The sequence below is a fragment of the Eulemur rufifrons genome, chromosome 10 (genome assembly GCF_041146395.1).
Source record: "Eulemur rufifrons isolate Redbay chromosome 10, OSU_ERuf_1, whole genome shotgun sequence".
Classification (NCBI taxonomy): Eukaryota; Metazoa; Chordata; class Mammalia; order Primates; family Lemuridae; genus Eulemur; species Eulemur rufifrons.
The window spans coordinates 7,333,786-7,360,151 of record NC_090992.1 but is presented as its reverse complement, the minus strand read 5'-3'; the positions used below and the strand labels follow the sequence as shown (position 1 = coordinate 7,360,151).

The window sequence follows — 26,366 nt, the reverse complement described above, 5'->3', positions numbered from 1 at the left end:
GATAGGAACACTCATACACTGCTGGTGGGACTGCAAACTAGTACAACCGCTGTGGAAAGTAATAAGGAGATACCTCAAAGAGCTACAAGTAGAACTACCATTTGATTCAGCAATCCCATTGCTAGGCATCTACCCAAAGGAACAAAAGACATTCTATAAAAAAGACATCTGCACTAGAATGTTTATAGCAGCACAATCCACAATTGCAAAGATGTGGAAACAACCCAAATGCCCATCAATACATGAGTGGATTAATAAAATGTGGTATATGTATACCATAGAGTTCTAGTCAGTCACAAAAAACAATGGTGATTTAGCACCTCTTGTATTATCCTGGATAGAGCTAGAGCCCATTTTATTAAGTGAAGTATCACAAGACTGGAAAAACAAGCACCACATATACTCACCATCAAATTGGTATTAACTGACTTAACTGACCAACACTTAAGTGCACATATAGTAGTAACATTCATCGGGTGTCAGGCAGGTGCCAGGAGGGAGGAGAGGATGGGTATATTCACACCTAATGGGTGCAGTATGCACCATCTGGGGGATGGACACGCTTGAAGCTCTGACTCGGGTGGGGCAAAGGCAATATACATAACCTAAACATTTTTACCCCCGTAATATGCTGAAATAAAAAAATAAAAAATGTAAAAAGAAACAAAACAAAACAAAAAAATTAAAAAAAAAAAGATGGCATTAAACTTTCTAGAGATAGTATGTGCAGTGGTTAAAAGCACAGACCCAGAAGTCAAACAGTCTTGCTTTCAGATCCTGGTCCCACCACCTACTAGATGTGTGACCTTATTGAACCCTAGGGGTCCCAGTTTCCTAAGCAGTAAAATAGGATGAATAATAAACTTATCTCTGGGGGTAGTTATACAAATTAAGGGAATTAATATTTGTAAAGTGCTTAGAATAATACTTGGCACATGGTTTAAGTGTTCAATACAAGTTAGTTATTACTAATATTATTCACAAGTAAATTCTCTTCTCTTTCTGCTCCAGTATTCTCAACCCTGGGGGCTGTCTATTGATGATGGTGTCACTGAGTTAAGAGACATATAACACTAGCTGAAGCTGGGGGATCAGAAGGAAGTATATACCAAGTACAATCCAACTCCAGATAAGATAATGCCAATTTGATATTTTCATACCCTATGATGCCAGCAATCCCACTTCTGGAAATATATCCTACATAAATACTACTGGGCATGTATAAAATATATACGTAAGAATGTGTATTGCATTATTTAAACAACATGGATACCACTGGGAAATTGGATAAATAAATTATAATATAGGCATAAAACATAGTACTATGCCCTTGTTAAAGAAGAATGAGCAAGTCTACACATACTGACTTAGAAATGTGTGTTAAAACACACACACACCACACATACACACACATGAGCTATATACTAATATGCACAGCATCCCATTTTACTTTTTTAAAACCTATACATAATCAGGTACTGCATAATGACATTTTGGTCAATGACAGACCACATGTATGACAGTGGTCTCATAGGATTATAATACTATATTTTTACTGTATCTTTTCTATGTTTACATATGTTTAGACAGACAAATACTATTGTGTTACAACTGCCTGCAGTACTCAATACAGTAACATGCTGTACAGGTTTGTAGCCCAAGAGCAATAGGCTATACCATCTAGGTTTGTGTAAGCATACTCTATGATGTTCATACAATGACAAAATTGCCTAATGATGCATTTCTCAGAATGTATGCCCGTTAAGCAGTACATGAAATATTTAAAAGAACGAACCCTAATGTAAACTGTGCACTTTGGGTGATAATGATAGTTTCAATCATGATGTCGATGTAATTTCATCAATTGTAACAAAGGTACCACTCAGATAGGATATCCATAGTGGAGGAGATTGTACATGTGGGGGTCTGGGGGTATAAAGGAACTCTGTACTTTCCCCTCAATTTTTCTGTGAACCTAAAACCACTCTAAAAAGTAAAGTTGATTCATTAAAAAATATATATTTGGAAGACACACATAAAACTGTTAACTACTTGATGAGTGTGATGCGCACTGTCTGGGGAATGGACACGCTTGAAGTTCTGACTGGGGGAGATGGGGGGGAAGGGGATGAGTGCATACCTACATGATGAGTGCAATGAGCACTGTCTAGGGAATGGACACGCTTGAAGCTCAGACTCAGGGGGATGGGGGGGCATGGGCAATATATATAACCTGAACTTTTGTACCCCCATAATGAGCTGAAATAAAAATAAACAAATAAATAAAAATATGTTTTATTTATTTAAAAAAATTGTTAACAGAGGTTGCCTCACTGAAGGGGAGTGTGGTTGAAGGAAATAAAACATTTTTATGCAAACAATGCTGTATTATTTAATATTTATATCAACAATGTAACTCTATTTTATTTTAAAATATACCACTTTAACATTTATACTTATAAAAATTCTGGAGATACACACTAAACTATTGGTATTAATAGTAGTTACTTCTGGGGAGCGTGACTGGAGGTAGGGAGTGAGGCACTATTCATTTTATTTTAATCCTGTACAGATTTAATTTGTTATGATTTTTATTTCTTCTATAATTAAATCAAAGAGAGAAGACTAAAAAGGAATACTAGCCCAACATGGCTCAAAACCAGCTGAAGCAAAATGTCACATTCCAGATAGGCTGGACCCAGGATTAGCTACGTAATTTTGCAGGGCTCAGTGCCAAATGAAAATGGGGAGCTCTTTGTTAAGAAGTTACTAAGAATTTAAAGATGGTGACAGCATAATATCACACCAAGCAGGGCCCTTCTACCTTCAGGGCCTCGTGAAGCCAGCCATGACTGGACCTGAAAGCCCATTGCTGGGTTCCTCCTTTAGCACCGCAACTTGACACTGACTCTTCCCACAGGTCTCACACTGCCTGCTCCACCTGAAACTGGGAGGCATGATCATTTCACCCAACAACAAAATGGCCTCAGGCTTTTGATTGGGTTTTCAAACTTTTCTTCTCTGCCCTCCCCCCTCACTTTGTTGCAATCTGTGCTTCTTAAAATTTGGCAGCAATCCCAGGCTCTGTGTTGCTGTGTCACTCTCAGCCTTGAGCAGCCATTTCTAGGCAAGTAGTAAGATCCCTGCATGGAGGATATAAAATGGAGGTGCTGTCAAGCACTGCAGCAGAAGGAGGGCAAGATAACAGGAGAGCCCTCTCCACCACCACTCTGTGTACTTCACTACCATTCCAATTAATCTAGCAAAAACATTTTGAATCCTATTTACTGTGTGCCAGACATTGTGCTAAGTGCCAGGAGTACTAAATTCTGTAGTAATAGTTCTGATATCATTTTTGAGCGCTTACCCCAAGCTAAGCACACTGCTCAGCATTTTGCATGCATTTTCTCATTTAATCTTTACAACAGTCTAAAGTCTTTCCTCTTTTACACATTAATAAAAGTTACACAATTATTTAGTGATACAACAGGAATTTGAGGCACCGTGCAATGCCATGCTGCCTCCTTTAAGAAGCTAACATAAGACAAAATTTAAACAAACCTGCCTTTTACTCTCCACATTTTCTCAGACACGATCATACCAAGTCCACCAGAATTACCTAAGAACATTTTCAAGGACAGTCTTTTTTAAAAAAATGCTGCATTTACCTCTCTTTTTGATTCTCCATTTCTAGATACTCAAGAGTTTCCAATTCTTGGTTTGGAAGAAGAAAAACACTAAGTTGAAATCCCATTAGCTCATCTTGACATCTTATCCAGTACAGTAGTCCCTCCTTCTTTGAGGTTCTGCTTTCTGTGATTTCAGTTATCCATAGTCAACCATGGTCCAAAAATATTAAATGAAAATTTTCAGAAATAAACACTTCCTACATTTTAAATTGCAAACTGTAGGCTATTTAAGGCCCTACAAAATCTGACTCCAGCCCACCTTTCTGATCTCATTTCCCAACAGCCCTCTATCCCACCCTAGCCATCAAATGCACTCATCCTATTCACCCAGATTACACACTTCTGATTGGTTTTGGGTTTGGGGTTTTTTTCTTTTCTTTCTTTCTTTCCTTTGCCTGGAATTCTCTTCCTCCCTGCATCCTGCAATATCCAGTATTAAACATCAAATACTCTGACTTATTCTTCTAAATTCCCAATTCCGTCTTATGGAATCCCACAATATCCATTGTTCATGGTTGCTCAGAGATTATTTGGGCCCTGTGAAAACAATTTGGTGGACCCTCTCAAGAAAGGGGGACCAGTTTACCTTATTTACATAGGATTTATATTGATTACAACATAGGTAGAATCTAGGTTCCATTCCGGACTGACAGGCCCTGGTTGTTTGTCCCAGCTTCCTTTCCTGCCTATGCATGACACTGTTGTGGTCCTTATCACATGACACTGTAATATTTCCATCTTATTTCTTTGCATTTCTGCCTTTGCCACTGGATCATGAGGTCAGGTCTCTATTGTATTTAATATTATATTTGCATCACCTAGAACACTTGGAGCCTGGACTGACATAAGTGTTAATAAATGATTGTGAGATGACTACAGTCACATGTCACTTAATGACAGGGATATGTTCTGAGCTATGCATTGTTAGGTGATTTTGTCATTGTGCAAACATCATAGAGTACTTACACAAACCTAGACGGTATAGGCTACTATACATCTAGACTATATGGTATAGCCTATTGCTCCTACACTACAAACCTGTACAGCATGTTAGTGTACTGAGTACTATAGGCATTTAGAACACAATGGTAAGTATTTGTATATTAAACATATCTAAATATAAAAAGATACTGTAAAAATACAGTATTATAACCTCATGGGACCACCATCATTGTTGACTGAAATGTCGTTATTCAGTGCATGACTGTATATAGAAGGTTCCAACCAAATTCTATATTGAAGCCAAGCCAAGGAAAGCACCCTTGGACAAGATACTCTATACTTTACCTCTTTATCTCTGTGTGTGTGCATATATGTGTGTGTGTGTGAGAGAGAGAGAGAGAGAGAGAGAGAGACAGACAGACAGAAAAACAGAAAAAGACAGAACACAGAATTGAGTGAGGATTTTAAAAGAGAATGCCGATAGTGGTGGTTAATGGTGGAATTCTAGGAACCTGGCTGGAAGGTGGTTTTTGTGAAGATCTTCCCTAGTGCCCTTCCAATTACAAACATTTAGAAGGCTACTATCCTGGAGTCAAGGTTGTGACCCTGAGTGAGAAAAGACCAAAGAAGCTAATTTATATCTCTAAATCCCCAGATTTATAGAGAACATAACAAAAAGTTCATCCTTCCTGAAGAAATTTCCCAAAGGCAAATACCTAGAATCTATTTACACTTGTTGCAACAGAGGGAAATTGATGTGACACTGACCACCGACTGAACACAGCCCCGCTAACTGCTGACTGCAGGTACAGCAGTTGGATTGACATCTTGGTGGCATAAGAAGCCCCAGGGGATGGTGGCCTGTAAGGAGGCTCTTTCATGAGCCCCACAGCCTAATCACTGTCAGCTATATGAGGAGTGATTTAATTTCTAATCAGAGCTGCTGAAAGTGTGGAAAGCTTTGGAGGAAATTAGCTTGTGAGAAACTCAAGGAAGGAGGTAGTGTGAGACTAGGTTGTTACACAAAATGCTCCTAAAAGCAAACAAATCCTGAAATACATATGTATCCATAGAACTGGCCCCAAACCACCCTACCCCCTGGCCCCAACACAGGAAGCATCATTGAGGAAAAGAAGGTGGGATTTAAGAATACTGGCTGAAGTCTCACCCACCCCTCAACCTCCAACACACACATACATACTAATCAGACTCTTAACTTTCTTTTTTCTCCTCTTCAAGGAAGTCCTGGATATACATTTAATCTGTTTTTGCCTAGCCACAGATGCTAGATGCATACAATGCAAGTAATATGCATTGTCCCTGTCTCCTGGCATCACTAGCTACCATGTGCCCAAATTGGCTCCTTGCAGACTGGCCTGTGAAAGATCCAAAGAGTAGTGTCCTCTTCTGTCTGCTCCCAACTCTTAGAACAATACTCTTAAGCCTGGGGCAGAACAATATCTCTAAATTCTTAATATAATAATGTAGTGGGAACTATTTTCTCCTCTCTCCACTTTTCCACCTCTGCTCAAAGAGAAGGGAATGTCCACCAAACCAATACTTCCATCCTTTGTGGGATGTGCTAGGAAGAGAACTTTCACCTTTAGCTCTACTTCATTACTTACTCTTCCCAAGAAGGAAGAGTAGTTTATCTGATTGGGGAGATCACTGAAAGCCTGACTTTAAACAGATCATGCTTCTTGATTGAGCAAAGTTAGCATCAACAGATCTTTCATGATATATCTCACCTTAATTGTCTTTTTCTTTCTCTATGCTAGCTCAGCCTCTATTTGGTAGTCAAACCAGGACAGCTTCCCCTCCTCACCAAAGGAGATATCTGCCATTCTAGATTTTCTTCCCTTGCATTTGGTAAGGTGAAGGCCCTGTCATATTCTCTAGGCCATCTTTACTAATAATAAACCTGATTCTGAACTTTAATCCCTCAGTTGGCTTCTTGGATCTTTTCTTAATTAGTTGAGATTTGGAGGCAAAGAGCGATGGTTAGTTTCCTCCAAACTTCTGACAATTAACAGAGAGGTTTAAAGTCTATTCCATACTCTTTTCATGGTTCTAACATGCATCTTATTTTATCTTCACCTCTACTGAAATACATTCATGTGTGTACACACACACACTGCCTGAACATGAAAGACCCTGTGGTAGGCAGAATAATAGCCCAACCAAAATGCCTAGGTCCTAACTTCAGACTTTGTGAATTTGTTACGTTACATAGCAAAAGAGACTTGGCAGATGTGATTAAATTAAGGATCTTGAGATGGAGATAGTTTCCTGGATTATCCAAGTGGGCCCAATGTAATCACAAGAGTCCTTATAAGTGAAAGGGGGAGACAGAAGAGTCAGAGTCAGTGGCTCAACATCAAACACAGAGCCGAACTGACAGGCTCAGAGGTGTCCACCTCAGGGCTACTTACATATCTAGTGATGCTCTTATCCCCCCCAAATCTGGACTCTCTAACATGCAGCGTGGTATGCATCTAATGTAAATCACTCATACTAGCTGAGGCTTCCAGCCTTGCCACAGACCTTTAGGGTATTCATCTGACTCAAGATAATTATGGAAGCAGATGCAACAGGTGTATTCTTGGGTAAAACAGTATCTATGATGCAGAGTCAAAAAAGACAAGAAAGAAGACTTGGGGAATGCCATCTCACTATTCAGCTTGGTCCATGATGCCACCTAGAGCAACAGCTCTGGACATGGGATTGGTCCAGTGTTAGAAGTAAGCTCAAGCTGGTGGACTTTCTTGGACCATCACCAACAAACTTGCTTGTTAGGCTTTCTGTACAAGGCAGGCAGGCTTTACTTATTTTTTAAGTTTTTTTTTTTTTTTTTTTTTTGGTTGGTTTTTACATGCAATGGCAGCTATAATCTACAGGTCCAGGGTACATTGTTTGGGATCTAGCAGACAAGGGACACAGCTCTAGTGATGATAAACTTCTCATCCCTGTTTTCTTGTGAATCCAAATTTCGTTCTTAAAAGTTACCCTTTCATACCCTAACCTATAGTTATGCCTCTTAAGTCTAACTTCTACAGAGCTCTCAATTTCCTGTTTTAATAGTAGCACAAACATCCTTTTGGTATTACCATCTTCAGGACTGACCTCTCCCATCTTTCACCTAGCCCACTCCCTCAGAGACTTACCATTCTAGGCAGGGCTGTTGCTGAGGAAGCTCTTGGTCTTACTGAGATAAAAGTGGAATGACATATATCTCTTTTCCCTCTCTTTTTTTTCTGATTGTGGGTAATGAGACTCCAAGTATTGAGAAAGAGAAAGATTCCTCCTCCAATCCACACATTCCTTTCCAGGATTCCCGGCAATGACCAATCTACGACCCTTCCTTAGAGGCCCCTGGTCTCTAGCCAGTGCTTGACCTGAATATGTTTCTTCAGATTAGGCAATGATTTTCTCAACCGCAAAGTTGACTGCCTCTGTGAAGATAAATTTTTCAAGTTCCTTTGGAATCTGGGCTGAGGTTCTCTTAAAATGTTTGCCATGAAAGACCCTTGCTGGCACTGGGACAGACTTTCATTTCTATTTTACTAGTATCAGTGAGGCTGATGGCAGGGCTTGCTGAAGCTACAAAACTTAAAGGAATTACAAGCTATCATCCTCCTCTGCCCTCAACCCAGATTATCAGGAGGCCTTTCTTGTTCAAACACCTCCCAGGAAGGAGTTCCAAGCCTACCAGTTCTAAAGAATCCCAGCAATCTTTCCTACAGAATGAAGTGCAAACTCTCTACCCTCCATTTCCTCTTCCCTACAAAACTCTCAAACACACAGGTAGCCCATCATCTTTGAGCTGAGTAAGGTGGCAATGGGGGTGACCACCCCCCCGCCCGCTTCCTTGGCCCTTTGAGACACTAAGATCTCTTCCACAGAAACCTAAATCTCCCTTTTGATAAGTGGCTTAAAAATTCAGCTATAAAGAATGATGTGCAGAGAAAGCTAGAAAGGAGGGTAATTCAGAAACTCTCCTGTTCAATGCAACACTCTTAAACAAAAGAATAAAGTGTACTATGTTTCTAAGATATATCCAAAAGTTGTTTCTCATAACAAAGTTTTCAGGGGCCAGGCTGTATTGCTTCAATGTAGTTGGCAATACGGTAGCAGCACAGTGATCAATGATACCTGAAGAAACTATGATGAGCCTCCATTCCCTGACACTGAATTAGCCTGCTCCTCTGCTCTGTGGGATTTGAAGGAAACTGCAGGCTAAGGGAACAGTGTTTGTTGCTCTTTTCTCCTCACTGTACCCTCTAAAATGTTTGTCCAGGAGCATACATCTGAGTGTACATGAGATGAGATAGTTTTCAGGAGAAATATGATTTCTGCTTTGGACACTGTTATGGAAGAAATTCTTTTATTATGAATCATGGCCCCAACCTTGACTGCATTCTGCCCAGGGCTACCAATCCTGGAAGAATTGCTGTGGGGGAAATGAGAGAGATGCAGGAAATACAGGGTATATAAGGAAAGCATTATCTCAGAATCTATTCATTAAACAGAAATGTTTAATTTCAGGAAAACCAGGAAATCTCCATTCCAGTCTTTTATTTACATGACCATTAAAAATGGAAGGTGCAGGGTGTTTCCCCAAGAAGGAGATGGAGAAAGTCATGAATGAATGGAACCAGTAAAGACCTAAGCTTCATGGTTTCTCCTAGGTAGAGGGTGCTAACTCCCCTTCCCACACCATCTTGCTCCCTCCCTTCAGGCCAGTCCAGAACAAGCATATTTTTTGTATATATATTATAAACTACAAAGAGAACTCCAGCAAACATAATCAGCTTCACACCCCCAGAAAGTGAAAATACATCTTACAAGGACTTACTTTCCTCAGGTAGAGATCCCTAAGCCAAGCTGGCACTCCTGGGCCATCAGACAGAAGGTGAGAGTGGAGGATACTGACAGGAAGGAGATGCCCCACTCACATAGATCCCTGATCTCATTTTTTTTCCTAATACGGATGTGCACACCCCTCCCAGGACTGTCATTGCCATGGCAACAGCAGAAGTTGAGGTTGAGCAGGTTAGTGGAACAGCATGCTTTCCAAATTTCCAATAAAGCCTGAGGCTCCATTCACTCATGAAATGGAAAAATTCATGTCGACAGTGCTCCTAAATAGATTCCAAAAAACTTAAGAATCATGATTTCTTTCTGGGAAAGAATCAGAGATGGAGTCTCCACGGAATCTCTCTGTAGGGAATTGGTTTGGTCACAAAGGCAGGAATCCCTAAGACAAATAAGAATATAAATCCCCATATAAAACTAGGGCACATAAACTGTGTCCATTTTCCACAGAGTAAAAGGATGTGGCAAACCAGGGCAAAAATATCCCCTAAGGAAATTGGCCGGGCGCGGTGGCTCACGCCTGTAATCCTAGCACTCTGGGAGGCCGAGGTGGGCGGATCGTTTGAGCTCAGGAGTTCGAGACCAGCCTGAGCAAGGGCGAGACCCCATCTCTACTAAAAATAGAAAGAAATTATATGGACAGCTAAATATATATATAGAAAAAATTAGCCGGGCATGGTGGCGCATGCCTGTAGTCCCAGCTACTCGGGAGGCTGAGGCAGTAGGATCACTTAAGCCGAGGAGTCTGAGGTTGCTGTGAGCTAAGCTGACGCCACGGCACTCACTCTAGCCTGGGCAACAAAGCGAGACTCTGTCTTAACAAAAAAAAAAAAAAAAAAAAAAAAATATCCCCTAAGGAAATAAAGAGATAGACACTTTAAAAAAATCTTTTCTGTAACAGAGTCTTCCCATAGAGACTACTCAGAACAACGTAGCTCTAAATTTTAAAGTTGATGGATAGACTCATACCTTGGAAAAATCATAAAAAATAGCTGCCATTTAATAAACATATTACAGAGATGGTTCTGCAGTTTCTGTAATATGTGTGCATTACCTCATTTAATTCCTGGAGCAACACTATAAGGTAGATACCACTATTACCTCCATTTGATAGAGAAAGAAACTGAGAATCAGAAAAATTGAGTAATGGTCCCAGGAATATACAACTACTGAGTGGCAGGGGTAGAATTCAAAAATGGGTCACTGACTCCAGAGCTTGAGCTCTTAACAATTATCTCTCTGGTATGGGGAGAGGCTGCCTGTTTCTTACAAGAATCATATAAACAGATGCCTTCCTTGCATGCCTCCAAAGATATCAGACAACCTCAGGAATGTTAACCCTAAAGCAATTCTTGAACTTTAGGGTACATCAGGATAACATAGTAGGCTTGTTAAAACACAGATTGCTGGGCCCCATCCTAAGAATTTCTGATTTAGTAAGTGTAGGGTAGGGGCCTCAGAATTTGCATTTCTGACAAGTTTCCAGGAATTGTTGGTACTGCTGCTCCAGGAACTATACTTCAAGAACCATTGTCTGGTCACTCTAAACTAAGGTTCTATAACTAAGCCTCATTGCCTTAGTGGCTTCCCCTACCTAATTAATCTGTCACTGTTTAGTCCCAGATCCCCTGGGGTCTTGTTTGACAAGCTATAATGTTATCTTTAGCAGTGCTGTATTCTGGAATTCTCTGCAGCTCTTTTGAAAACAGTGAGTATCTCCCACTCTAAAAATAATTTACTGTTGCCTTAGGTAAGTCCTGAAAGCCTATGAAATGCAGAAAGAGAAGCCTGGAAGAACCAGTAGGAGACAGCAAAGCTGCCCAGCCCACTGAAGCCAGAGCAGTTCCCTCATAGCCAGGGGCAGTCTCTTTATAACCTCTTGAGAGATTCCCTCTAGGAACTGCTCACAAGAGGGCATACATTAAAACCTCCTCAGGGCATTCACACTGAGAAAGAGTTGTTACTTGAGTGACTGGCCCTTTAATGCCCCTCCCCCCAAAACACATTCCTCTGTCTGAAAAATAGGCTGTATTCCGTGCATTCTCTATTTAGCTAATTTTCTCTCTCTGCTTATTCTCAAGGGAAGCTAAAAAGAGATAAGAAAGCCCGTGGCCCAGGTCTGCTGAAACAGAGGTGAAGCTGGAGAAAGCGGCCAGTAATTAGGATTAACCAATTTAATGCCTGACTTGTTTATCTTGCAGAAAACATCACTTGGCCGTGCCCCCATGGTTCCCTTCAGAGTGTGGCATCTTTATTCTAGGCTTTTGCAAACGGTGATCATAAATGAACAGTTTAGTAACAAAGGGAAAGAATCCATCAATGGAGGACAAACAACTTCAAGAAACACACATGAATGAAGAGTCACGCAGAGCAGGCCCACTCCCTTTATGCCCCTGGCCATTGCGAGTGTTGGTGTCAGAAGAGCAATAAATGGCTGGTTTGTGAGAAGGGCCCAGACACAGGTAAAGGAGACTCAGGCACCAGAAAGAAGCCTTTTGGAAGCAACTGCACCTTCACCGTGAAGCACTAAGGGCAACAGAATCAGTGAAAGGCAGGCTCTATTTCAGACTGGAAACAACCAAGTTTTTCAGAGCGTTTTCCTTTTCTTCAGGCAGCAACGAATAAATCTGCCTCACTTCATCTCCAAGAGCGTTATGGGAAGGACTAAACTGTAGGATGATCCAGACAACCTCAGGGGATCTCTGTTTGGGCCTACAAGTGAGAACTACTGAATTCTGGCCACCAGCTATCAGCCAAGGCCATTACCATCGATTGGACAAAACAAAAGTATCCCGGAGAAAAAAGATTATACATTTATTAATATTATATGTCAAGCACTATATTCAGCTCTTTTTTTCTTTTTTAGTTCTCATGGCAACTCAATAAAATAGCTGGTATTATACCCAATTTATAAAAAGAGTAATTAAGAACATATGAATTTAGGCAATATGTCTATGCTCACTCAGCAAGTAAGTTTGGGATTGGAATTCAACTCAGATCTGACTCCAAATCATAATTTTAATCTTTATACCATATTCCCTCCAAACAGTACAGAACATATGAGTCCTAAAACTTAACAGTACCAAAAGGATAGGGCAGAAGGAAGAGGAGAATCCCTTTAACTTTATATCATTGATGTGGAGGTATGTTGACAAGTACGGTTGTGTCACCATGGAGTAACTGGAAGATGTAAGCTCTATCCAGCACAGCCCCTGAGGACTGCAACTCATGTGTCAGCAGCCAGGCACAGTCCTGGACAAAAGCAATTACACAGGAGGGGCTGGGACTATAAAGGAGGGGATCAATGGAGACCCCTTCCCTATCTCTGTCAAAGAGATGAGTTCCTAACATTTTGTGAATCCAAAGGAAAGACCTGGACCAAATGGATGAAATAATCAATAGATGGTTCCTATTTCACGTTTGGTTGGAATACACACCAACCAGCACCTTCAGTGGGAGGGAGAATATATTCAAAGTTAGTTCTTGGCTCACCAGATTGACCTACAATGCCTCAATGAGAATAAGAAAAACTGTGAAATGAAGGCAGGGTAGAAAGGCATGATTTCATGCGGCTACTTGGATTGAATAGTTCTCACCTTCCCAGATGCCTCCTCATCCTACAATACTTGGCAGCCTAAAACCACTTCCTCCTCCGTCACTTCTCCACTCCATCACTGGCACTGGGGGCGTAGATTTGTCAATGAACTATTTTATGTTCTTCCCCTTGCCATATGGCATTATTAGCTCTCTAATGAATTGCTTCAACTTGTGTATTTTTTGGACAAATGTGACTTTTAGTTGAATTGTGCAACATTCATAAATAGCAAATGCTGGCTGATTAGAATCAACGAAAGCCCTTAGAGTTGCCAGCAAAAACAGGCACTTAGCTGCACTTTACTTGGATAGCCTAATGACTGGAAAGGAACCTGATTATTTTTGGAAAGAACTTTTTACACACACATTCTATGTTATCTATTATGTGTGTATGTATGTACGTATTTGAATTTGGATGGATTCTTGCAAGCCAGCCATGGTATGGATATAAGTGCTAGATACGTATGGATTTAGAGCTAGACACATTTGGGTTTAATCCTGCCCTCTGCCACTTACAAGCTGTGTGAACTTGTGTAAGTTTCTTAACCTCTCTGTATCTCCAGTTTCTCATATTTAAAATAGACATAAAAAATCCCTTGTGAGATTGTCTTGCATTAATGAGACCACACAGGCAATGTACTTGGCACAGTGTTTGGGCCTCTTATGGCTCGATAATTAGCAACTATTATCATCATCATCATGTTTTATTAATAGAGAATTAAAGTAGACACCATTTATGATCTCTACCAACACATAAGAGTCATTTTTTGACAACCCATTTTTGATGGCAACTCTAAGGACTTTCATTGATTCATTGATCCTCCCTTTCTGTAAACTGCCACAAGAATGGGCCTCCAAACCCATATTTTTATTATATGACACTGCTTTAGTAATTGGGCAAGAAATAAGGAAACTAAGGAAATGTGAATTTAAGCAATTTTTCTATGCTCACCCAGCCATTGCATTTTTCACCTAACCTGGCATATTCTCTTTCCTGAAAGTTTAGATTAGGAATTGATTCCCATTAGTCCTCTAAACTAAGAAACTGTCAGGTAGTCATGTTTGGCAATGTACATGCCAACACAGTAAAAGCCGGTCTGCAGAATGATGTCAATGTGCAGAGAGAAGCAGATCTGACTTTGACTTAAACTCACAGATAACTTTCCACTTCCATGAGAAACCCTATTCCATTTATCTATCTATCTATCTATCTATCTGCCTACCTACCTGCCCACCTACCTACCTATCTTGCTCCTTTTTGCTTACCGCTTGGAGTGGGTTTCTGCTGTCTTCAACCAAAAGATTTTTGTGAACAGTGTCATCTCTGTGCATGAGGCCACCAGACCTTCTCTGTGTGGCCTGAATGGCCTCAACATTTGAAAAGTACCACATTATTTTTTTTAAAAACTTTAAAAACATATACACGCACACACACAGCCCCTTATATTTATGTTACCCGTTTTCCACTCTTGAAGAACATTAAGTATAAATTCAAAATAATCATGAATGTAAGGAAATCATGCATGTATGGAAACAAAGGAAGAATAAAAAGAGAGCCCTCAACATTCCTGGTCTTACAAAAATAGGTCATCTGATCACTTTCCAGAACCCAAGGAAGAACAGAAAGACTCTGGCACTTTACCTGGTGTCGCACTGGATACTGTTGGCCACTGCTGATCAGGCCCTCCTGGACCAGCCCGTAGAATGCCAGCCTCCTCCAGGTGCACAGAGCTAAGTAAACACACAGACCCAGATAATGGTTAGACTATAAATGCTTCTCCAGCTTTCCTTCCAGCCTCAGAAACTGCTTACATCTAGGGAGGCAGAGCTACAGCTAACACATTCTGCTTATATGAACTGAAGCAATTACTGCTGAGTAGTCACCTCGCATAAACTGAAGAAGCATCGCCGACTTACTTACTGCCTGCTAAACCATTCCAGCGATAAATTTTGGTTTTCATTAATGCCATGTGGCACTCACTAAATCTAACAGAAAGCCCACCAGAGGGCTGAGCCATTTTAATATCATAATACTGAAGCAGATGAGGATAGCTTGTTCTCAAAAACCCCAAGCCTCTCCTGCAGGTTCTCTTGCTTCTGGGTTCTCTATCATAAAGAGGAAAGCATGCCAAAATTATTTGCTGATAATTAGAGCATTGTTCCAGTTTAGCTACCCAATTAATTCTTAAGTTTATTTTCTGTTTTACTCTTTCTGTATCTTTTACACATACATGACCCACCCTATATTTCCTGGAACTAAAGGAACCTGATCACCACCACTCACAGACCCCAGTTCAGAAGAGATTAATTCACTATAAAACATTGCCGGGAGTGAGATAAAAACTGGGAGACCCTTAGCAGCAAACAGAGATAGAACATAAACTATTCAAGAGTAGAGAGAACATTATACAGTATTCATTTATGTATGTCTAATGCTAACACATATTAGACACTCAAATATTTGTTAGATGAATGAAGGAAGGACTAAGCGAGATCGTAAGAGAAAATATCCAAGAAAACCCTTGCCAAAATTAAAGGAGCTTTTAAAACTAGATATTTGTTTGTCTTGCAAATTAATTTACTAAAATAAAATTCAGACTACCAACTGAAAGGGTTATGTGAGGCAACAGAGTAGGCAAACTTAAACTATCGGGGTGGAAGGTGATCTATAAATTCGATATTCTCTTACTGTTTGACCTCAAAAAACGTATATCTAATGGAAACTCACTCCTTAAATTCCAACTTATTGCTATTCTTCCCTTCATCTACACTCTAGAATCTTCTCTTTTTCCAAATATCAATTGATGCAATTAATATTTATATTACTAAGCATTAAAATAAATATTAATAACTAATCAATTAGGTATAGGATTCAGATGTTCTGGATCCTACTTGCAAATTATATGGGCCCAGTCAGATTCATGAAGATATAACTATCCTGGAACCAGCTCAGCTCAAAGCAGAATTTTCAAAAGAACAGTTACATGTTTGTTGTCTGAGGCTGGAAAAGCCAAGAATCCAAGCACAGGTATGAAAAAGATGAATATGATCCAAGCTGAAAACTCTAATATATGTTCAATATATTACATTGCAAGGAAGAAATGGCATTTGAGTTTCAATATTCATTTCATTTCTTATCATATTTAAATTTCATAATATCTTAATTCAAACCTGAATAGGAGCACATTTAGCTATTTTTAAATTTGAAAATGTGACAAGGAAGTGCTATGTTTTAATATTTTATTTTATTTTATTTGGAGACAGAGTCTCACTCTGTTGCCCGGGCTAGAGTGCAGTGGCATCAGCCTAGCTCACAGCAACCTCAAACTCCTGGGCTTAAGCAATCCTCCTGCCTCAGCCTCTCGAGTAGCTGGGACTATAGGCATGTGCCACCATGCCCGGCTAATTTTTCCTATATATATTTTTAAGTTGTCCAGCTAATTTCTATTTTTAGTAGAGACGGTGTCTCACTCTTGCTCAGGCTGCTCTCGAACTCCTGACCTCGAGCGATCCTCCTGCCTCGGCCCCCCAGGTGTGAGCCACTGCGCCCAGCTAAATATTTTATTTTAAATATAGTTTTTAAGATACATCTCATAGCTTTGGTACTCCTCAAGCAAAGCACTATTCAGCTGGGAGAGAAAGAGTTGATACTGTACATCATGCTTTTACTTATTGTGTGGCTCTGCCAATAGCTCAGATGCAGGCAAAACCATAAGTTGGTCTCTAATAAATGTAAAGAATTTCTTCTGATATCTAATATTCTGACATCTCCAAGAGTGTTTCTGGCCTAAAATCACGACCCAGGTTCCAATGTGACATCTCACCAAGCCAACTACTGATCTTCAGCCCTCACTGATTGCTTGTGGTTCAGAAATAGCACCCAATGTAATGATTTCTGCACATTTGTAATGCGTTAGAGTGGGTTCATTTATTTTAATCTACTGCATTTTTAATGGACTAAAACTAATTTTTCATTAACTCTACACATACTTTGTAAGCTCTCTCTTTAGAAACTGATCTAGGTTTGGTGAAGATTCACTTAACAGTTGTCCAGATATTTTGAGGGACTTAAGTTTGAAGTTTATTTCTTCTCTAAAGTTAAATTCTTTTGGTGATAGTGATTTTCATTTCTTATCCCTCCCCATTTGGTTCTAAAACACTCACAAATAATGAATCTTTTATTTGGCCTCAGGGCCAAATAAAAAATACTGGATCAGCTCTGGGAATAACAGTAGTTAATCAACTGCTTTCAAAGAGACAAAGTAGAGAAAGCAAAATTATATTTAATCTGAGTCTTAGAGTAATGCTATTCTAGGTTAATTTAAAGTAAGCTATATAGGCTATCTGTCTCCAGATATCCAATAAAGGCCCTTCACAAGCTCTTCCTCTTAAGGGCCCATGCCATTGACGACAATAAGATGGCAACAATATGGAGAAGATAAGGAGACTCTAACAGGAGTAAATATGAACAAGAACAGCAACCAATTATTATGGTTAATAGGATGTAATACTCAATGTGAGATAGAAAAACAAGGTAGACAACATATGCATATGCAATGCACAACATACCCAAGTTTCAAATCATCAGTGTTAATTACAATTTTTAAGGGAGGGACAGAAAGTATAGGTAGAGAGGGATGAAAGAGGTTGGAATTACTTTCCTGTAGAAATTTTGATGAAAGAAAGTACACAGCAGCCTGTCTCTGTCATTTTATAGAAGACTCTTATTTGCCAGTACTTGATAAGCATTTGGCACTGACCACTTCCAATGTTTCAAGGAATAGACATGGAAACAAAATAATTGCATTTTCCTGGCAAAGTATCTAAACTTCTCAGTTTTCACAGCTGCTTCTGGCCTATGGAGACAGTTTATCTGAGCCATACCAAGTTAGTTACTTCCGAGCGAAGGCAGAAAGGAAATACATACCTGTGCATGCCTGCTCTCAGGGAGGCAGAGTAACGCCAGTCAGGGTTGGGCTGTCGTGGCTGCAAAATCAAAAGGGAAGTTTTCTGTTAAAATGAAAAAGCAATGTTCCCCCAGGGATGCTGTTAATTAATTAGTTATTCACTTAAATATTTCCAGGCATTTAAAAAAGGTACTGAATGAGACATTTCATCCTCAACTCTAAGATGGTATCTATCTATTTATATAGCACTTTAGAAGAAAATCAGCTCATCAGGATCCTCACACAGATTAAATACCATGGAAAACCAGACTTGATGTTGTTAAGGGCCAGCTTTGGCTTTGCCTTGCCTAATACAGATATGTTTTCTTAAAACACTAGGGGAAGGGCAGTCTGTTTTGAGATGGGAAAAGCTTTCATTGCTTTTGCCCTCAAGTACCCTATTAAGGGAATATTCCTGACTTGGTATTCTAGCTATAACAAGGCACACGACTATACAAGTTCTGCTGGCCTGGCTGGACTGCAGAGGACTGCAATCTGCTGCTGGCTTTGCAGACTGCAGCATGTGTGACCCAGGGCAGATGTGCCCAGTCATAACCCAGCAACTGATAACAGCCTCTTCTACTGACTGAAGAGGAATACTAGGGAGAGGAAAACAAACCACCGCAGTGTTTGACCTTGTTCTGCTATCTAAGCCTCTTCATAAATTTGTACTTATTCCTGCTCCTCTCTGAGTGCTTTGCCTCCTCACTCAATCACTGTTTACTAAGCTCTGACTGCTTAGGAGGTACGAGTAGCTGAAATCCAAGAATAACCTGACTCATTCTGCACCACTTGTGTATTGAAAAGATCTTTTGCCCTCTGTCTATAAACTGTCAGTCCAAAGTGGAGGGGACAAAGAGGAAAACATGCGCACCTAAAGACTGGGGAGGTATGTGCTGGTCAGAAGCTACTCAGGAAGCACTGGGAACAAAATCAGTTACCATCACCATCTTGTATCAATTAGAAAAACGTTACTATGAAAAACATGTGACAGACATTCCTCTAAACGTTTTTCATGGGTCGAGATTAAAGTCTCCCTGTCACTGAATATTAAGGTCTAGTTGAGTGGAAAGATTGGGGATAAAGGTTGTATTTTGTATTTTCCTCTGTATGATAATTACCATATTTGATAGACACAAAGCCACAGTAATTCCAATAGACTATTCTCAAGTGTCAATAATTCTTGTTCCTATCATTCATATAATTCATTCAAGGAATGCAAAGTATTTCATAGACACACTTCTTCATAACATCTAGGGGAGATGTGATCAGCATCCCAACTTTCAGACAGATTGGGGGATGGCTATTTGGTATTCAGAGATTCAGCCAAAGTCAAGGCCCAGGAAAAGTTATAACTCCGAGATACTTCAAAGGCTCCCCGCCCCCCACACACACGCACACACTAACTGCCCTCTCTTGTCTTCTTCCACGTTGCTGGAAAGATATGAATATGCAAGCTGGTTTATTTTTGGTTTTTAAGTCCACAAAATGCTGTGGATATTCCATACAAAGCAGCTTAAAACTATCTATAGACCAAATGAAAGGAGTTCCCATTTTCCACCAGTGGTGTTAGAGGGAACAAGAGAAAATATTTGCAAATCATTTTATAAACCTGGAAATGTGACTGAAATACTTTTTATTAATCATCATCATCATCATCATCATCACCATCTCTCCTTGCCATCAGCAGCACTAATGTTAGCTTGTCAGCTGAGAGAATCTTCCTTCAAGAAAGACTCTAACATCTGTTAAGTAAATGTTGCCAATTTTTCTATGATTGGGTAACATTCATGATGAAAATTGCTGTAACTTGATCTTTGGAATGAAACCACCAAACTCATTTTGCTGAAAGGCACAGTTCTAGCAGGACTGACCAGGAAACTCAGTTCATTACACAATCTCACTTCCTCAGTGACACGTTTAATTTGACATGCTGCTATTTTCCATAGTAGTCCATCAGCAACAATATGCTTCTCAAATTCATTTGCCAGAAACATAGTTATGAGATTTCTTAAGGCAGTAAGACCAGGCAGGGAAAGGAAAAGGACAAAAGCAATTAATATGTTTTTAAGTAGCCACACAAGACTACACAATGGGACAAGCACTTTATGCATACTATTGCATTTATTCCGATACTTTATTTCTTTGTCAGATCACAAACTCTATGAAAGGGATTGTTTCTGTTTTGCTCATAACACATGTGAATATCTTCAGATATTCATAAATGCATAGCTATATCCTCAGAGCCTGGCAGGGATCTGGTATTTGATAGATTTTTAAAATGTTTTTAAGTAATAGATTTTTAAAATGTTTTTAAGTAAATGAACTATCACGCAAGGTCAACATTGTACTTAATTATAAAAACGAGAAACTGTACTTTAGAGAGAAATTAAATTACTTGCTTGATTGATGAGTTTGGCTGATAGTCATGTCTAGGTCCTCCAAAGCAAAAGTCTGTGTTTTAAATACATTTACGTGGAAAGACAAAATATTATTTTTTCTTTTTTACTCCTGAGTTTCCCAGATCTTGATTTGTTTTAAAATAATACAAAATAAAAAGTACATGGTTTCACCTAGAATTTGATTAAACTTGAAAAAGTTCAAGTTGAAAGAATGACTACTGATACATCAGACACAATGAGACATATATTAAGGCCTTGAAGGAACCCATGACTGTTTAGTTCTCTAACACTTGAATGGTACATCCCAGGACAATGCTTAATTTCAACTTGTGAAGAACCCCAATATGTCCTGTTGCTCCAAAGCTTAGTCTTTCGGTCGAATAATAGTTGAAAACTGCAGATGTGGAAAATATCCATATGGGTGACGTAGTATTATTAAAGAACAAGAACTCACTTGAGTTTCTATTAAAATTATAGCAAACATTTAATTTGTCCTGTTATGATATTATTTATTATTTCTACCATAGAATATTTGAGCTACAGACAATGAATCACCTCTTATACAACAGATTTAAAGTAAAACAGGTTAAAAATACCCTATGTTATTCATAAACTCACATGACTCAGTGAAATAATATGCTGTCTTCTTACCGTGGAAATCTGCATTGAAGCCGTCAACAAACTGTCCTCTGGGACATATGACTCCACGTAATATCTCCTTTTCCTTCCTAATATGACTCTATTAAGGATGTATCCACTGCAGATTTTTCAGAGTGATATTTTGTGAACATTGATTTAAACTGTGGTAGGCAGAATTCTAAGATGGCCCCCAAGATCCTCACCCCCTGGTATACACACCTGCATCACCTCCAAGACTATGATTATGATAGACCTTATTCCCATGATTATGTTATGTTATATAGCACAACTGGTTTGAAGAAAGGGAGATCCTCTGGGTGGGACTGACCTAATCACATGAGCCCTTTAAATCTGGGTTTAGAGGTTAGAGACAGAAGTCAGAGAGCTTTGAAGCATGAGAGGGATTCCATGTGAGAGAAGATTCTCCAGTGCCAGGCCTAAAGATGAAGCCGGCCATGGGACAGGACCTGAGAGCAACCTCTGGGAGCTGAGAGTGCTTCTCAGCCAAAAGCAAGAAAATGGAGATCTCAGTCCCTAATGAACTGAATTCTGCAAACAATCTGAATGAGCTTGAAAGTGGATTCTTCCCCAGAGCCTACAAAAGAGAACACAGCCCAGAGGGCATGCTGATTTCAGCCTTGTGAATACCTGAACAGAGAACTCAGCCACATGGTTCAGAACTGTGAGATAACAAATAGGTGGTGTTTTTAACCACTAATTTGTGGTATTTTGTTACAAAGCAATAGAAAAGGAACAGGCAGACTATTGGCCATTAAGGCAAAAAGAAATATAGCATTTAAAATAATAGTTATCCTAAATATTGGTCTTCTAATAAATCAAAATGAAAAGATGATAAATTTGATAATTCTGGATGGAATACTTTCCTCTGAAAACAGTCATTTAGAACCCTAATCCATGGAGCAGGAAATTGAAATAAACATAACTTTAGAACGTACCTAATGGGCTCCAGCACAACGGAAAGTGCTAAGTCTGCTTGTTCTGGATGCACAGCCTGCTAGCACAGCAGCTACACTCTCATTCCCAGCTGCACTTCCCTGAAGCCCAGAGCTCTGACCCTGCAAGGCCAGAAAGGAACTGATGGTGCTGATGTATCAAAGAATTAACATTTCTCTTCCCCTTTGCAATGTCGGATATTTCTTCACATTTGTCAAGTTCAAGTTCTTGAAAGAAAGATCCTTGTATAATTTTTAGGTTGGCAGATTTAAAACACTGCTAAGGAATCCTCCTGACCCTTGATTTTTAAAATCATGATTATAGATTATACTGCTCCAAATATTATCAGATGAATAAGCTAAATTTGTATTCATTTTATAATATGCACAGAAATGTTGATCCCAGTAAAGTCCTGTAAAAACCACATCCAAAGACACCTGTAAAACTCTATCAAATTCAGCTAACCCTCCAGGCTTGATGACAGGAATGTTTCCTCAAACATTTGCAAACTGACATTATTCTGACCTCTCATTGAGAGCAAAACTTGGTAGCCAACCAAGCCAAGTATCCAGAACTGACTCTCCTGTTCTATCAAGCAGACAACATGCCAGTAGACAATGTATAATATGCCAGCCTGTTTCCCTGCAGAGCACTCTGAGTTAGACCAGATGCCCTTGTGATGGCTCATTCCTGGGTCAGAGGAAAGAGTAGGCCAATGACAATCGAGCTACAATAAATAGATTTCTTCATCAGTCAGAATATGTACAAGATAAAGAGACAGAGAAGAGTTCAGCCATAATTTCATCTGGCTCAGCAGTCTGTAGAAAAACTGAGGAAGGAGGTAATTTAAAGAAATTATTGTATTATCAGAACAAAGAAAATAAACCTTGTCTCAGAAGAATAGTCCTATAACTAACAGGAAAATAGAAAAACAACACAGCCCCACCCACTAAAAAGTGACTATTAGAGGATAAAACAATGGAATGGAACTTCACAGACACAATTCCTTTGTCTATTCTGACCATTGTACAATTTTTATAAATTCGCCACTATGTGACTTTATACTGAGTGTAAACTCTGTTCCAATATAGCGTTGCCAGATAGATAAGTCAGTCCTGGGGAAAATAAATTAGATGCCACTGAAAGAAGGGTTAACTCTTTCAGGTCACTATATCTGGAATTAGGGTGAATATGCACAGATGGTGGCAAAAATAACTAAAGATTTGATGATTATGAACTGCTTTAAAATAAGTGAAAGTGAATGCAAACTTATCTCTGCTACTCTTTTGTAATTTCCACATGTTGTACCAACTTGGTACCACTAAGGTGCTGTTAGACAAATCTGCCCAGAGTAAAGTGACTCATTAGCAATCACAGCTTCAGGACTACAAACACACAGAATCTACCTTAAGATTTGGTTTCTTTTCATGGAGACTCTGAAGGGGGTGCCAACCACATTTAATAACAGGTTTTCAGAAATCTCCAAAGAGAAATTCTGCCCCATTGTCAAATAATTGCTTCAAAATCCTTACTGCACAAGTGACTCATGAAATAAGGCCACTGGGGGTAAAAATCCACCCAAAGATTAGAGTCTGGTGTTAAATGCTGATGTTTAATAAGCAACAAGAGAAAAATCAGTGAAAGAACAGACATAAAAGATCTTAACAGGCTTTGCCAATAGTAAAGTAAATAAACAAAAATATATTAGCTTGTTGGTAACATTTTTATTCACTGAACCTCCCATGTTACATGATTCTACCCAGGGAATTGCTCTTTCCCCAAAAGCAGTTAATTTATACTACTAGGTGAACTAGTGGTAGCTTAAATGCCTGAATATCCCATATCAAAAGGAATGGAAACATTGGGATTTCTGTCTACTTATACTATTGAAAAAAAAAACACAGCTTTTGGAGTCAGACAGACATGACTTAAAATACCACTAGCAGTGTGACTGTGTATATTACCTAACCTCTCTGAGCTTATTTCCTCATATGCCAGATGTTAGTACATGTTTGTTTAATGCATGAGTTACAGGTAATGAAATCACATATACGTTGCAAAGCAGAACACTTTTGTGTAGCAGGGTGGTCAATGAGTACAAATTCCCTTACTCTTCCTCTCTGATTCCTATCTAATTTTAATGTAGGCACATGACATTAATTGTACCCCAGGACCCTCCTGCCATCTGTAGTAACTAGGTAGGTAAAAATGCAAGCCCAACATGGGAATTTAACAGGTTGATCTAGCAATAATGACTTTCAGAATTGAGTGACTTTTGTATGCATTTTGCCATACTGCAATAATATGACTCACTCTCTCCCTATAATTGCAATAATTTCAGGAGCTGTAGATCTTGGAGCTCTTCACTGGATTTCCAAAAGTGTCTGACAGAAATTTGCCTTTATTAAAATCATACACTCTCCTGGCAATCCCACAAGAGCAAGCACTTTCAGACATAATTTTCTCCCTATATTAAAGATTTGTGTACCAAAGTACATATTAACACATAGGTCAGTGTAAGACAGAAATAGTTTATGTATCAAATTTCCCCAAGCTTTGAGTCAGGAGAGGGAGGGTAACATTGTCATTCCTCTGAGCTTCTAGCTCACAGCCAGTGGCAAAGCTGAGCCTGGCTTGTGTAGCTCTCCATGCTCACCACCTGCAGTCCACCCCAATCCCAAAGGAATTTGTTAAGCAAATGTCTACAGTAACCTTATTTAAAGTGAAACCCTTTTATATTCTTCCAAAAGCTAAGATCTAAAGAATCTGGAAACTCTTTGATTTCTTCCCCTCCTATTTTTCTTAATCTGCAGTCTGTCTCCTGTGGCTGCTAAACATTGACTAACATCAGGCTCTCCTGATAAATGAATAAATCTATCTGCAATGTTCATAAGAAAATCTACTCTCAATCAAGAATGGGAACTTCTGTACTTGTGCATTACTTTTCTCAAGATTACCATGAAGTTGGAATGTGACAATATGACAGCAACATGAAAGACAGCAATATGTCAAGGAAAATACATCACAAAAATATAGGTGACAAATATTATTAATTTGTTTTGCAGAAGCTCTAGCAGTCCTAGCTACAAAATAGTTGTTTGGAAAGATAACAATTCATCACTGTTTATGGGACAAAATTTTGGCTTTTGAAATCCAAAGTATCACAAAACAGATCTCTACCATTTCAAGCACGCATATGGAGACAAACATACTACACAAACACACTCACACATTCATGCACTTTCCAATAATTTATGTACATTCTTCATAGCAATGAATAAGCTGGCCTTATACCTACTTACAACTCAAAACTAGTGCATATACTAACATCGGCCTGCACACCTTACTGTATAGTAAGCCAGCCACTTTCCAAGCCTTATTCAGCTATTGCAAACCAAATTTTAGATCCAGAAAATGAACGTTTGCTTTAGAAGTATTGTCATTTAACTTAAGACGTGAGGGGCTTGAAAATGTTACATCTCACTAAAACCACAGAAACTGTCAACAGAAAATCAGAAGATTACAGACTGCATTTAAAAGCTAAATGCAGGGAAATCTTCTTATAATGAATTCAGAGTATGCCAAGAAAAGTAGCTAATGGGAGAATTCTTTTTTCATTCTCTTCCTCCCCAAACCCAGGTTGTCCTGGTCTTCACCTTCTCCCCACATCCCTAATCCACTCATTGTAGTATATCTCCTTGGCCTAACCAGAGAAATTGGTAAATTAATCTCTTTGCCTTCTCATCATTCATTTCCTCTGACAGCCCCCTACAGAAGAGTTACCACATCATACAGCCAAAGCAAACTTTAGCTTCAGGATGAGATCTACATTCTATGGCTTTACCGCCTCTGACATGAATTTCCAGAAGATGCTATCACATAAATTCAGTGCAATTACTGGAAATATTAACTAGATAATTTGCACTGTAGATAGCCCAGTGTATAAACAGAGATAGCATATAGAGGTGACCATGACAGTCCCTAAAGTTCTCAGAGCTTTTTAAAAAACATCACTCCTATAGGATTTTAAAACTTTCCCCGTAGATGATATAAGCAGAGGCCATTTCTCCCTGAATCTCATAACATTACTCCCTAAACCATAATCCTTATTCCCAGGCCTATTCTAGTTCTCTACAGAGCTATACTTTAACATCAAGTATTTAAGACTAATCCTCACTTCTCAAATAATTTTATGGACAAATCCTCATGTATCTGAAAAGAAAATGAAAAGCAAAACAATTCTCCAGTGCTATTTTTCTAGAAAGGAAACATAGCAGATGATGATCAAATTACAAGTACTATATATATATATACTCAGTTTAGCA

General features: G+C 39.2%; 1 protein-coding gene across 7 annotated transcripts in view; it reads right to left on the bottom strand.

Annotated features, from left to right (window-relative positions):
• Positions 1-26,366, bottom strand: part of LOC138392910 (protocadherin alpha-C2) — a 123,376-nt gene that overhangs the window by 12,826 nt on the left and 84,184 nt on the right. For all 7 annotated transcript variants that reach the window (XM_069483758.1, XM_069483763.1, XM_069483760.1 and 4 more), the window contains 2 exons: positions 18,028-18,086; positions 14,743-14,831 (listed from right to left, as the gene is read on the bottom strand). In XM_069483758.1, coding sequence (XP_069339859.1) covers positions 14,743-14,831; positions 18,028-18,086 — 148 coding nt within the window. The remainder of the gene's footprint in view (positions 1-14,742; positions 14,832-18,027; positions 18,087-26,366) is intronic.